Genomic DNA, 14,815 nt, shown 5'->3' with positions numbered 1-14,815 from the left:
TAGTCGGAAACCCTAACGGAAGCCTGTTGAAAATGTTGGTCCGACCGGCCTATAGACACTTACTATTTGGTCCGGCTGGACAAAATGGCAGATAAACGGATGGCGGAAGGGTACCCCGGCAGTAGGTGGAAGGCGACAACATACGTTGTCACACTTGACAATTCAAATACAGTATTTTAAACATAGACTAGAGCAACCACAAATAAAATGTAGCTTACCTGACTGTTAGTGGTCCGCCGGGGATGGTCAAGTTAAAATGCACTTGACTTTTTTTTCCCCCTGGTGGCGCAGTAGGACGCAACCATTTCTTCTTGAAAGGAGAAGAGGGTCGAGTGGGAGTAAATTCTACACACTCTTTTTATACATACTGTGGAGACGATATATGAAACATACATAGATTCATTTCTAACAGCCAGGGTGGCAACTGGGAGTCAAAGCATTTGGTAAGGGTGGCAGCAGCCACCCCTTGCCACCCTGTAAAACTGCATATGGTTATTATTACACCAAAGGAGTTTGTTGTTATTACAATTGTTACAATTCATGTAATGGCATTAAACCCCTCGTTTACAGAGTGTCTAGGCTTTTCCATGGCTTTTCTTTGACTCTTTCCTTAAAAGAAAACATTTTTGAGTGAAGAAACATTCAACAAAACAAACCGCATGAGACTCGCGGGAAAATCCATTCAAAATCCATTCACTACGATTGCAGGACTCCCGGTTCAAGATGTCAGTCAATATTCACGTTTTCTTTTTCATCACGGTTTTTAAAAATAACCGAATATTAAATTATTTCCTTTACGGTCGGTAGCTCTGCGCGTGTCTCCAAGACGAGCGCACAATATACGTCATCAAAACGCGCCGACTTGTGCGACAAAACGTTGGTGAGCCCTCTTGAAATGGTAATTTGTTACTAATAAAGCTGTTGAAATGCCTATGAAAGGAAGATTTCCTATCAGGAGGACGCTGCAGTATCTCCAGAAAGGCGACATCATCTTTAAAAACCGAGTGAAGATCATGACGGTCAATTACAACACGCACGGAGAGCTCAGCGACGGAGCAAGGTCAGTGACAACACGATTAGCGAAGAAGAGCACAGCTTCCTTAACAGATTTCGATATCCATATACTTTTTTTTTGTTGTTGCTCCGCAGGAAATTTGTGTTCTTCAACATTCCTCAGATTCAGTACAAAAACCCGTGGGTCCAAATAATGATGTTCAAAAACATGACGCCGTCGTCCTTCTTGAGATTTTACTTGGGTTTGTAGCTTTGTCTCTTGTCTGAAAGTTGGTACTGCATTTCAGTGTTTCCCAACCAAGTAACATACCTATTGACCTTGGCAAACATCATGCAGCTCACCACCAGACCAAAATGTCCAAAAAAGCTGATGCAGATTTTTTTTGCTATCGAGTTTAAGGAGCAAATCGTTGGTCTGCCTTTCACAAATCCATATTTGTGGTTAATAAATATGACAAAAATTGGAGCAAAGTGTTGATCATTTATGGCACAATGGTTGGGAAACATGGCTGTATTTTCTACTATTGCCGAGCTGATATTGGTGTGTCTGGGTTTAGATGACGGCGAACAGGTGCTGGTGGATGTGGAAGGCAAGGACCACAAAGACATTGCAAGTCACATCAGGACCATTTTGGGCAAATCCCAGTAAGTATTACTTAAGCAAAACCTGTTTTTTAGTTTACCTTGACGTCGTCACATACCTCTGGACGTGCGCGGCCGCCATGTTGGAGGTCTATACAGTTTTCTTTTGGTGCAAAATGCTTAATTGCTGTGTGGTGTTTGGCTGCAACAAGACAGACAGGTGGGTAGTGTCTCATTTCTCCAATTTGGAATCAGGGTATGAAGACTGAACAATTGTCAAGGAAAAGCTGAAGATTGTGGCTCTCACAAATCAGCAGAGCTGATCTCCAGCCAGATAGTCCATACCAGGGGTGGAGCTATCTCTGGCCCCTCCCACATCTAGGGGAACATTTCAATACCTGTGACTTTTCTGCCATGGTCACAATAATGCTCCACAATTGATTTAGACTAACTGCATATTTAAAGGATAAACCTACAATTTATCTTGCGTTCAAGTTTCGCTCGACTCTGTCAGCTGTTTGGCCCTCATTTTAGCACCTTCTTGCACATTGGAAAATGTGGAACCCAACTGATATGAACTGATTTGTGACAGACCAAAAAACGAACAAACACAAATTGGCAGAGCTGGGCATCGACTAACCACTACCAGAGTTCCCGTCTGCATATTTAAACGACCCACGTGGTCCCAGTCGGTCCGAGTCAGCCAAACAGCGTCGAGAACGGATTTAACCCACGTCACACACAGGTGCCGCATTCCTGACACGCGGCCGAGTAAGCAAAAAATTAAAGTGTTGTATAGCGTTCGGTCCCACAGAAGCAGTGACGTGTGCCCCAAATTGTTTTTATTTCACCGATCACCAAATAATGTGTAACAATGTGTCAGTTATTTTTTCTTTAATATTTTTTTTTACGTAGTTTGGCGGCGTCTGCTTTGTGCGGCGCCTACGTGTGACGTGAAGATTACGATTGGCTGTTGCCGACAACGTGGGATTTAAATATGCAGGCGGAAACTCAGTGGCGGTTAGGCGATGCCCAGCTCTGCAAATTGGTCCACTAGTCTTACTTTTCCAATTTCTAGCTTCACCTCCCGATCTCAACCAGCAACAAACATAAAACGTGACATGATTGATCTCTTTCTATCGTGTGTAAACAGTTGGCACCAGTGGAGGACATGTTAGAGAAAATGGATGCATGTTTGAATTTCAATTTGGGTTGCAATAAGTTCCTTTCAGAGCAGACTCAAGCAATTTGCTTCGTCGTGATCAAACTACTTTGACGACAGAATAAACAACCGTTTGTTCTTTGGTGCATGTTGATTACTCGTTGAATTTACACCTGTCCACTTTCAAGAGCACATCACCAGCGTAATCTCGTCTTTTGTGATGAAGGGCTACACAAATGACTTTGTTTGCCTGCAGGGCGGTGTTGGAGGGAGAAGCACAAGCCAGGATGCAGGCCTCCAACCCTGCCAACTTTGGCCCCAAAAAGTATTGTCTGCGGGAATGCATCTGTGAGGTGGACGGACAGGTGCCCTGTCCCGGCACCACGCCGCTGCCCAAAGAGATGACGGGCAAGTATCGTGCCCAGATGAGAGCGCAACAGGAGTGAAGGCCTGTGAAGACAAGCAGACTTTTCCTTGTCGCAAATGCGTGAGGAGCTTCAGCCAGGACCGCTTGCCGTTGATGTTGAAGAATCCAGAAAGCCACGAGGACGCGCGCCGCCTTCTGTTCTTGGCCCGCCATCAAAACGAGACTTTCAGCAGAACGTGAATCACCAAAAATATATTTCAAACCCAAACTAGGAGTTTTCCTCCTCCGTGTGGGCCAAGCAAGCTAGCAAGTAGCACGTCTACAAAGATGTTTGCTAGCTTGAATGCACGAGGTGAGGCGAGAGTCGAGGCAGCACAGCCGGCCCTACTTTGGATTTGAAATAAATCTTTTGTGACAGCGGTCCTAGAACTTCTCTGATATGCCCCATACAACGAAGCAGACAGTGTTCACGCAAAAAAAAAAAAAAAAAAAATGAAATCAGCATTTAACTGTTTTACTTATGCTCAGATGTTAATAAACAGTCCAAAATGTTGTCATTCTGTAGTCAATCCAAAGGTAAAATCCTACACAAGTGTTAGCACGTGAAGAGGCTCTCAAAAGTTATTCGCAGGGCTACAAAACATTTAGTGACGGTTTAGTGCTAATACTTGCTGGCATTGATTTTGCATGTATGCGGCAGATGCGAAAAGCGGCGAGTGTTCACATACGCTGATGCTGAACTGGAGGGACATCACCACTGATCATCACACGCACCAAACAAGAATACACTGGCAGATGTTGATTTAGCCATCGGTCCACGAGTCAATATCAGCATGAGGTGCCTTTGAGACTTCCCATTTCAGTTGGCGGATTTTCCATTCAACCTCATTCGTTGTCCGTGTTAGGCATATTGGTCAAGCTCCCGTGATTTTTAATTTGTTTTATTTAGAAAATAAGTGCAAGCACACAATGTGGATCCAGACTGCAAAATATGCACATTTGCCATCACAGTGGACATTTTGGGTTCATGTTCACATTTTATGAGCATGTGGTGGACCTTTAATTCTGGGAAAAAAAAAAAAAGCTGTGTACTGTTTGACTAACATTTTTGAAATTTCTGAAAGGTTTGTGTACTGAATTTTCACTACAAAGTGGTCAAACTACACTTGATGAAAATGACAAAAAGTGTAAATGTTTATTCTGCAATTGGCCACCGTTTCCACCTGTGCCGAAGAAAGACAAAATGCTGTCACTAAAATGATCACAGGGTTTCTTAAAGATGCGAAAACTGCAAAATGGTTAAAACGATCATTGAAATAAAATCATCTAAATGACTTCACTGATCAAACCAGTGGCGGCTGTGGCTCAGTTGGCACAGCAGGTCTTCTCTGAAGATTTGCTGCGGTCATGTCCTTGGCCAAGACAGATTTGTTCTGATAAGAAGCGCTATGAACATGCGTTCCGTTTACTACTAAAAATATATTTCGGACGTGAGAATCATAGAAGTACTTCTTACACACAATGTAGTTAGCTAGTACAACAGCATGAGGGGAATGTCAAAATGTACTGTACATCCAATGGAAAAAAAAAAAAACAAAAAAAAAACTTAAATCTTATTTTACTGGCATGTGTGCAAACATTTAACGAATGAGAGTTTACCGATTTTACTGAGGACACCAAAGGCACGTCATGGTGATATTGACACCCATCATCTCCTAAACTGCTCATTTAACATCTTCAGGCCAAGTGTTCAAAAGCAGGTATGTTCATTTGGACGAACAGCGGCACAGTAAAGGATCCAAATATCAACCGGTAGCTGTTACACATTTAAAATGTGGTGCCACGCCCCCCCCCCCATAAGGCAGAGCGAACCCCACACCGCTTCATTTGCTCAAATATCAGTTTGACGACATCCGCTTCAAAGTAGCAGAAATGAACGAGCGACCTGCTTTTCCCCGTGAATTCGGCGTCCGGTGTCTCGTGTCCGTAAGCGCCTTTGGACGTGCGGTGGTTCTTGGCATGCGGGTAAACAATCCATTCCTCCTTCAATCTGTGCTAATAAGTGGAATACCCAGGTGTCATCTATGAAGAAAAGTGCCTCGAAGGGGGTTGTTTTTTTTTTTCAGTACTAACATGTTGTCCAACTAGAATGCCAAACTCGCCCTCAGGAGTAAGACAACTCAGCACACTAGTAAGAGCGACTCGGGCGCACTGGTAAAATGACTGTCTTACTGGTAATGTTTTTTTTTTTTCTGCACGCTAGCAAGCCCAGTTTATCAGACTAGTAGGACAACTAGGGGATACTTCTCCTGCTCATTAGTAGTTTGCCTCAATAGTATCTTGCAGTTATCCCACCAGTGTGTCAAAGTTGTCCTTTGAGTGTGCAGAAATGTCAAACAGTAGTGGTGGGCGGGGGGGGAAAAAAACTACAAGACAATTCTACTAGTAGGCCCTCAAGTCTTTCTACTAGTGTGCTGAACTGTCTTGCTGGTGAGAACAAAGAGCGTACTAGTACACATCATCGCTGTCCTGTGAAAAACACTTATGTCCATTTCCAAGTAAATGGTGTTTCTGCGTTGCAGACATCATGAAATTAACGTGAAAATAGTCCCCCCCGCCCTCCCTAAAATTGGACCCAAGTGTTTCTCACAGGACAGCGCCGCCGATATGCTGAGGCCGAAGCTGCATGTCAAGGATCTGCCGTTGGAACCCGCAGCCCTTCCCTGCTCCGCCCAAAGCCAACCGCCGGCTTTTTGGCGAGGCGGGCCGCTTCAGTGCTCGCTTCTCTTCTGCTCCTGCAGGGTGCGCTGCAGCTCTCGCAGGTTCTCCGACAGCAGCTCCACTTCGTCCGGCCGACCGCTGAGCTTGGCGTCGAAGATGTACGCCCTGATGTTGTCGATCTGCTGCAGCAGCAGCTCTTCTTCTATCGCGTCCACGTCGGCGTTGGTGCCGTCATCCCAGTCGAAGGGATTGGTGGAGGAGCCGGCGTTGGAATCGTCCGCGAAGGGGTTGCCGCCGTCTGCCTTTTCCTCCCCCTCCCCCTCCTCCTCCTCCTCCTCCTCAAAAGGGTTGCCGGGAACATGGTCAGCCTGTGCCTCGTCGTCCTCCTCCTCGTCAAAAGGGTTGTATTCTTTCTTTCCGTTGGTCCTGTGCTCCCTCTTGATGTCCTCACAGAAAGGATTGGACGGATCCTCCTCGATGGGAGTTGAGCCCTCATCACGGAAAGGGTTGTTGCGCCCGTCCCCGCTCGGGGGCGTAACCTGGCCACCCAAGCTACGTAGCCTCGGAGGGGACTCCTCATCCCGCCTCGCGACAGAGCTGTCGTCTTTCGCCGTTGGTGCCTGAGAACTGCCTCCGGGAACGGCGAGCTCCAAAGAGGCCTCGCGGGCCAAGGCGGGCCGAGCGGGAGCCGTACGCCGGCTCTCCTCCCTCTCCCGGGCCTCCAGGCGGCGCAGCTCGCCCCGCTGCAAGTTGCCCTCGTCGGCCAGCTTCCGCGAGAGCGCGATGGCCAGGCTGGTCTGCTGCTGGTCGTATTCGTCCTGCAGCTGGCGCAGGTTCTCCTCCAGCATGGCCACCTCGTCGGCCCTGTGGGCCTCGCGCGCCTGCCGCAGGAACGAGCGGATGTTGTTGATCTGCTGCAGGAGGGGGTCGTCCAGCGCGCCGCCGCGTGCGCGGCCCGGGTCGGAGGAGGGCAACCAGCCCCCGACTTTGGTCACGCGAGGCTCCCGCGGGGCCTGCGGCAGCTCTCCGTTGATGCCGGCGGGCGGACGGTTCTTCTCCGACTCCTGCCTCCTCTTCAGGACCTCCTGGGCTGCCTGTGTGGCAGGAAAATTACAAACGCAACAACAACAACAATGGTACGCCATTTAAAAATGACGCGTGTTGCCGGCGTCTCACCAGTCTCTCTTGTTGGAGTCTCTTCTCTTGTTCCTGTTTTCGCTTTTCTTTCAGCTCTTCATATTTCTGCTTGGTTGGTAAGGACATGAGCCCGAGCAGCTTCTCCTACGACCAAGACGGCGCACACGGTTGAATTTTCTGGACCAATGTCGCTGGATTTCTGTGTCTTGATTTGAGCAGCGATTATCAAAGCGGGGCACGGAAAATCATATGCGATCAGTTATTTTATATTATCATTTCAAAAAAATGGGGACCGGCCAATAAAGCAAACTTAATAAACCAGTGACTCTTCCCTTACTTTGATTTGGGTCAATTAAAAGCTTTGATATGAGTGTGAGATGATCACATAAGGCGTTTTTGTGAAATTCTGAGAACAGATTTTAGGTCCCATTTTTAAAGAGAATAAAGGCATAATATGAGTATGTCGTTTTTAAAAATTCATTTAAACGGGCTTAATTTCATATTACAACTTCAAGTTGGAAAAATACAACTTTATTCTTATCAGATTACGACTTTGACAAAACACGTCTTAGTACTTGAATAGTTAGCTTTACCTTAACTCATTCAGTGCCAAGGACATTTATATGTCCTGATATAAATATATCTTTGGGATTAAATGAGTTCATCAATCCATATTTATTTAACTCATTCACTGCCATTATTTGCCTTTTCACAGTCCAATCATTCAATCACAGGAATTTATTTATATATATATTTTTAAATATTTTTCAAACGTTAGGATAAAAGAGGGTCTGAAAATGAATATCAATGAGTTAAAAAAAAAAATCATAATGTAACAAATGTTTTTTCTCTAAAAATGACCATTTTATTGTCCCTTGAAAATAGGGAACATTTTCATACTTGAGGTATTCAGGTGTACAACTTTGGCGCTTGCATTTACCTGGACAAATAGCGTGGCCGTATAGCGCACCATCCTCTGCAGCTGAAGCACCTTTGGATGTGGCTGCGGCTCGTCTTTCATTCCCAAAGTCAGAATCTTCTTGCTGAAAAATAGAAGAAAAAAAAAAGAGCACAAGTTCACGTTGATACATGCGAGGACTTCCATTTCGAAATGGAGGCCAGGCACCTACCTCAGAGCATCAATTAATTCGTAATATTTCTGTACTTCCAATCGAAGCCCCCCGGCTGTCTCCAGATTGTATGTTGTCTCTCCGGCGCTACGAAAGAACAGTCGCTATTCAGTCATGTCAGAAGCCAAGATTATATTGCCGAAAAGGGAAATGTGCCTCAAAAGGTACTTACTTGAGCGACTCGGCCATTCGGATGTATTCTGGGGCTTTCTCGTCCACCTTTTCCATGCACATCCTCAGCCTCTAACAGGAAGACAACAAGTTGCACGACAGGGAGGACATGAGGGTGCGGCCCGAACACCCATTAAACATAAATACCATGTGCACCCCGAAATGTCATGGGAATTCCTTATTTTGGGGAAAATTTGAACCAAATTTAGTTAATTGTCTAATAAATCATAATGGTCTTATGCAATGGTCGGACTAACCTCGTAAAGCTTGACTATATCAGGTACAAAGTCTTTCTCATCCAACTTGTGCTGTCTCTTCAACAGCGTTTCCATACAGTGACAACAGCAGCGAATCTTATCGTCGTCCTTGTCGTCCAGCATGGACGTGACGCTGCTCAGGCTGCTCAGGCTGCCTCTCCTGGAGCCCATCCCGCTGGGAGACTGGGACTGGCTGCGGCCCCCGGGGACACACAGAGCCTCTCGTGTTCCACTGATGAGCTTTTCTGTCAGTTCATAAATACATGGGGTTAGGGGGGAAACGTAACTCACTGGATAAATAACTGCTGGAGAAATTCTTTTGTAACCATGGCCAGATCTGTGCCTTGCCACAATATCTGTCTGTCTGATCTCCTTGGGCATTTGCTCTGACTTATATAGACAGGTGTGTGCCTTTCCTAATAAAGGCCAATCAAGTTTAATTAAACACAGCTGGACTCCAATAAAGGGGCAGAACCATCTCAAGGAAGATCAGAAAAAAATGGACAGCATGTGAATTGAATATGAAGGTTGCTGCAAAGGGTCTGAATACTTATGACCATATGATATTTCAGTTTTTCTTTTTTAATACATTTGCAAAAAATTCTACATTTCTGATTTTCACTGCCCAGATGGGGTGCTGAGTGTACATACATGTACACATATATGTATATATACAGTATACATACATATATGTATATATACAGTATATATACATATATGTATATATACATATATGTATATATACAGTATATATACATATATGTATATATACAGTATATATACATATATATACACACATACGTATATGTATATATACGGTATACATACATATATATATACATACATATATGTATATATACATATATATGCATACATATATGTATATATACAGTATATATACACATATATATATATATATACACACATGTATATATATATACACATTATATATACATATATATTTATATACGTACATACATATAATATATATATATTATATATCTATATATTTACACACACATACATACATACATACACATATAAACACATACATATATACATACACACACACATATATATATATATATAATATATACATATATGTCATGTCAGTTCATGAGGTCATGTCAGCGGGAAGTTGACGTTTCATACATACGAGCAAGAGGCAGGGGGACAAAGTCCATGCACTTCCTGCACATGATGGAGCCGCAGAGACGACAGTGGTGCCGTCGGTTCCGAATGTTGAACTTGCTTCCGCAGTCGGGACAGAAGGGGACATCGGAGTCGTTCACCCAGGACACAACCGACTTCTCGATGGCTGGAAAGGACGCCGTGTGTGGTGATGCAGCGCAAACATTCCAATGCACAACAAGCTCACCGCTTTGCACAAACCTCGGATTTTGGCCGTGTCCGAATTGGTCCTGTCGAAAGACGTCAGCTGAAAGGACATCGGTCTTTTTCAGCGCCAACAACGACGAAAGGTGTGAAGAATTGTTTTGCGGTGAGTCAAGCGCACCTTTTCCAGCCTGATGATGAGCTTGTTAACCTCGATGACATAGTGATCTATCCTGGCGGCGCGCTGCTTCTTGAACAAGTCCAAGTGGCTTCTTGTTGCTCCTGCAAGACACAGTTAGGTGTTTCTCCGCAGATTTTCTGTCAATGGCAGTCAGCTCGCGCTTTCATCATTCACTTCTGCAGTCTCACCCAGTTCCTGAGGCTCCCACATGTACGGGTCCACTCCGCCATAGTAGAAGGACTCGTAACTGCCAGCATCCCCTCTGTCGTCACCATCCCTCTTCAACAGTTTGTCTTTGGCTTTCTTTGCCTTCTGGACCAAACCTACACATGTGCAGACATCTGTCAATCTCCTACCGCTTCTAGGAAGAATAAGACATCTATTTTCCACGGTGGAAACCTCATTATCGCTCGCCGGTGATTACAGCACAACTTACACTCAACTTAGAAAAAAAGCTGGTTCAAGATGCTTATTTCTACAACACTGGTCAACATATTTTCACTACATTTTTTTAATCAGAGATAAGTAAACATTTATAGATTTTTTTTTTTGCACTTGCCTCGTTTTTTCTCTAGCATATCAATATAATTAAAAAATATCTAATAACAATGATAATAATAATTATAATAATATAGTAATCTATTTCGAAGTATTTATGAATTAGAGATAGGTTCAGCAACAGGTGTAATTTCCTTTTCAGAAACGTCATAACTATAAAATATATGGCATGAAAAACATCCGTATTACGCAAGCTTTTATAGGTCAAACTTAACAAAAAATGAAATATCTCAAAAATCTGATGTGCTAAAAAAAATTTAAAAAAACTAAAGACATTTTTGAAAGTAGCATCAAAAATATGCTACGTGGCACAAAAAGCCATCTCTAATTAAAATGTTGACCAGTCCAAACAAGTAAACGTCATCAAGGGTCCTCTACAATGTGATGCGTTAATTTAGCCATTTTTCGTAAGCATTTTTCATTCAAATACATTTTTTTTTCTATTCATTTATCTCATTAAATAGTTGTGTAACTGATTCATTGTCCGGTTATCCATTTTCTATTGTGCTTACCCTCCCTATATAGCGTATACATGCTGCAGCCTATCTCAACTGACGTCGGGCTTACACACCGGACAGGTTGCCAGCCAATTGCAGGTTACATATAAACATCCAACAATTCACAATGACATTCCGACCTATGGACAATTTTGAGTCTTTTTTTTTTTTTAATGTGCCCAGAGAAAATCCACCTGAGCATGAGGCTAACATGAAAAGTCCACATTGGATTGACTGATGTCAACCCCCTGACCTACTTTTCAGTTGTCCTCGAACGTGGCGCTCCTCCCCAGAATGCTCGTCTTCGTAGTGCTCTTGAAGTTGGTAGAAGGACTGCAGGTCCTTGAGGCAAAGCGGGCAAAGGAAGCCCTCCTTCACCTCGCCCGCCGCCTCCTCAAAAGGGCTCGGATAGCAGCTAGCGGCCATGGCGGAAGGGATCCTTCTCCGATCCTCGAGTCACGCCACCAGCGAGAGGAAAGCGGGCCATGGTCGCTCCTCCTTCAGCCTGCCATTCAAACAAAATGCCCAAGGTAAGTGTTAAATTGGTTTGTTTGGGTTGGGTTTTTTTTCTGCTTCCATTGTTGTGTTATCCATTTCACTGCATGTAGGTACATTAGCATCTGCTGATTCAGTGGCCACCATGTAGGTTCCAAGCACTGGATCACTTCTTTCACCAAGTGAAAGCCCTTGCAAAATCATTATTTTTAGGGATACGGAAAGGAATTAAACACTTACGACGTCATTGGGAAAAGCCCTAGGTCAGCATTCACTTTGTTTTGTTCAATTTCGTTTTTTCTGAATGATGTCTGGACAGCTTTGACATTTAGTCGAAGATGAGTAAGAACTGTACTGTACTGAGGTACCCCTCCAATTTACACTTATTTGGTGCATAGTGCATACGCAACAATTTGTGGGAATCCGTCAAAATCTGTTGTCAACTTGTGAATGGCAGCCATACTGCAGTAGCAATTGCAGGCGTCGTTTTGACATGGTGATCACTGATCGTTTATGGGCCGTAGTATTATACGCCCTTGTTGTAGACGTCCTGCTGACTGTCTGAGGTGGATTTAAACCCATTGCCATGATGCAACACTACTTGGTGAGAAACAGTATTACATTTACGTTAATGGATGGATTTATTTGTATTCATGAAATGAACCTTTCTGCCAAAGTACTAAGGTTTGATCATTTCTCTTGCATGTTTGCAGTCGTTTCCAAGAACAGCCTTCTTTGGACGAAAAAACCATGTCACGGACCACAGCTTTGATTTTGTTTTAATAAAAAACAATTGCGCCTCATTTACGAAATTAAAAAAAACTGAATAACTTTGTCAGTTTAACGTGTAAGCACTTTGCAAATTATGCCAATGCCTACTGGAAACAACCCCGTTATGAAACTAAGCGCGTCGGGTATTGATTTTACTCAATTGCAACCAAAACCGGGTTCACCAAAGGAAAGAGATACGGCTGCCTTAAGATTTGGTTGAAATGTTGGCGATGTTGGTCGAGGGGATGCAGCTACGTTAGCTCGTGGATGCTAACTGCAGCTCTCGCTATCTTCGCTTCTCGCCGTCGCAGAAGAAAACCCGAACGACGTCGTCAACTCACAACCAAACCAGTCTTGGGAACCGCGTGCTGTTTCATACTTACATTTTAAGCGGACAAGAAGTTTTTGACAGCTGGACAGCATCAGCTGGCCTGGAGCGAGCCTTCAGCCTGCTTGGTCATGTGACATACAGGTCAGGAGGTCAGTACGGAAATTCATCAGGGACAAACAATGAGCGCCGCTTATGGTGAACTTGGATGATGTTTCTGTCGTCCCCATGAAGTACTGTAAAAAATATTGTACACGCAAAATACAGAAACAGGCACCCATTGTGTAGAGTTGAACTGCTCTGGGGGAAAAAAACGTAACTACAGCTGTTGTAAAGGTAACTTCCCCAATTTCAATTCAGTAGCTCGAATCGCTTTTATCGCCTCTTCAATGCTCCAAGAAGGACAGTAAATTTGGAATAACCCACAACACACTTTTAAATACTAATTGCAATATTTATGTTGAATCATAGCAGGTCAGTGTTTCCAAACCATTAACCTTACTGGAGGTAAGGCCCGTTCAGTGATTTTCAACTGGTCTGTCGGGAGAAAAAAAGTGGGTTGCAAACCCATTTTGTGTGGGTAAATTTACTCTGGGGCGTACAGTCTTTGGTACTCTATTTTCAGGGCAGCAATGATGTGTGCCAAGTTCTCACATCGAAAATTGGGCAAGCATCAGAAAATGTTGTTCCGCTCACTTGCGCTATAGAGGTCCCTGTCTCTTTTGGTCATTGAATATGACGTTTGGACACAGATATTAAAAATATAAAAACAACTCGTTAGTATTTGATTTTCATTTAGATATCGAAACACCAAAATTGAAATACAGATTGATTTTCTATTTTTTTTGTCTGGAACGAGTAAGGAAAAGTCTAAAAACAGTTTTTATTTTCAATTCTTAATTCTAAAACGAAAATAGAATATGGCACGAGATACAAATCGAAATATGGCTCATATATGCAGTACAGTATTTGTTTCAAATTCCGGGTAGTTGACAGCATTTCTCATACTGACCAGAAGATGACGACAACGTAGTGCCTGAAGACGATATCGTGAACTCTACTGTAATACAATTTCTATCCTAACTTCCACAAACTTTAACTACACATGTAAAAAAATGTTGGTATCACTGTTAAATAAATAAATAAAGAAAATGATAATAAAATAAGAAAATTACCTTCTCACATCAGGATTTCTTCAAATGTGTGTTTCTTTTAAAATAGAATAAACACAAGTGCAGGCAATAGATACAGCACAAACAGAGATCCAAAAATTACATGACATTTTTTTTATTTGTGGCCACAATATTAATATACCGTGGACATAAAATGCTAATGTGTGACCATGACACAGGTATAATGGGCGCACAAAATACAACTTTATGGGTTAAATTTCATATGAACAACTTTTGACATCTGGGTTTGCAAATGCCGCACATCTTCGCCGGAGACCTCAGTGTCTGGTGTCCTTAATGACAAGTGTCTTTAAATAGTCTGTTCTTATCTTTAGCCTGCAACGGCAGCTTTTTCACTATGCCTTTGTACCTCATTAACAACCTAAACAAAAATGCAATCTTACTAGTGGGTCATTATAGTCTTTAACGTCCCAAATTTTTGTCCAGGCCTGTTTCCTGAGATAATTGTTTTAAAGATAAATCTTCTGAACCACAATTCAAAAGCAATGTCTGATTTTCAGTGTTTAATTTAAATTCCATTCTTTTGGAAAACTGTTTGATGATGTTAAAGGGACGGTGGGGCCGGGATTGCCATGTTTTCACTAACAAGTTCATTTTATATAGTTTTTGATCAGGAAAATGGAAAGGGGGTGGAGGTATAAAGCTCCAATCTACCTGCCCTGCTGCTCGCTGCAAGCCGCCGTCTCCCTCCTGGGAGTTGACACAAGTTTAGCGTCGCTAAATGTCCGAAATATAACCAGTCGGGGTTCAGTTGCGAATTCATGCTCTTGTCCGCTTCAGCCTGTGTAAGTGGAGAAGCGATCGCCACGGTATTTGTGATTTTGTGGAGGTCATCATGATGAGATCACGTTTTATGTCAATAAATCCAAACTATTGTGCAGAACACTTTTATACTTTCACAGGTTGAAGTGGATAA

At 43.2% G+C, this 14,815-nt stretch overlaps 2 protein-coding genes across 2 annotated transcripts; one reads left to right on the top strand and one right to left on the bottom strand.

Annotated features, from left to right (window-relative positions):
• The first annotated feature begins 819 nt into the window (after positions 1–819).
• On the top strand, positions 820–3,677 carry mrps25 (mitochondrial ribosomal protein S25). Its single transcript, XM_086033491.1, has 4 exons — positions 820–1,060; positions 1,150–1,256; positions 1,572–1,659; positions 3,015–3,677. Exons 1-4 carry the CDS (start codon positions 927–929, stop codon positions 3,202–3,204), a joined length of 519 nt encoding a protein of 172 aa, XP_085889617.1. The 5' UTR covers positions 820–926; the 3' UTR covers positions 3,205–3,677.
• On the bottom strand, positions 3,624–12,905 carry rbsn (rabenosyn, RAB effector). The gene is made up of 12 exons (XM_086033456.1): positions 12,762–12,905; positions 11,370–11,617; positions 10,246–10,380; positions 10,058–10,158; positions 9,934–9,979; positions 9,698–9,859; positions 8,542–8,786; positions 8,286–8,356; positions 8,114–8,200; positions 7,924–8,026; positions 7,023–7,127; positions 3,624–6,940 (listed from the first exon to the last, which is right to left on the bottom strand). The coding sequence occupies exons 2-12, from the start codon at positions 11,536–11,538 to the stop codon at positions 5,897–5,899; spliced, it is 2,268 nt and encodes a 755-aa protein (XP_085889582.1). The 5' UTR covers positions 11,539–11,617; positions 12,762–12,905; the 3' UTR covers positions 3,624–5,896.
• Between the last annotated feature and the right edge of the window lie 1,910 nt (positions 12,906–14,815).

This window comes from Filicampus tigris, chromosome 1 (genome assembly GCF_054856515.1).
Source record: "Filicampus tigris isolate MCC_2025a chromosome 1, RoL_Ftig_1.0, whole genome shotgun sequence".
NCBI classification, from domain to species: domain Eukaryota; kingdom Metazoa; phylum Chordata; class Actinopteri; order Syngnathiformes; family Syngnathidae; genus Filicampus; species Filicampus tigris.
This window is presented reverse-complemented; position numbering and strand designations above follow the sequence as displayed.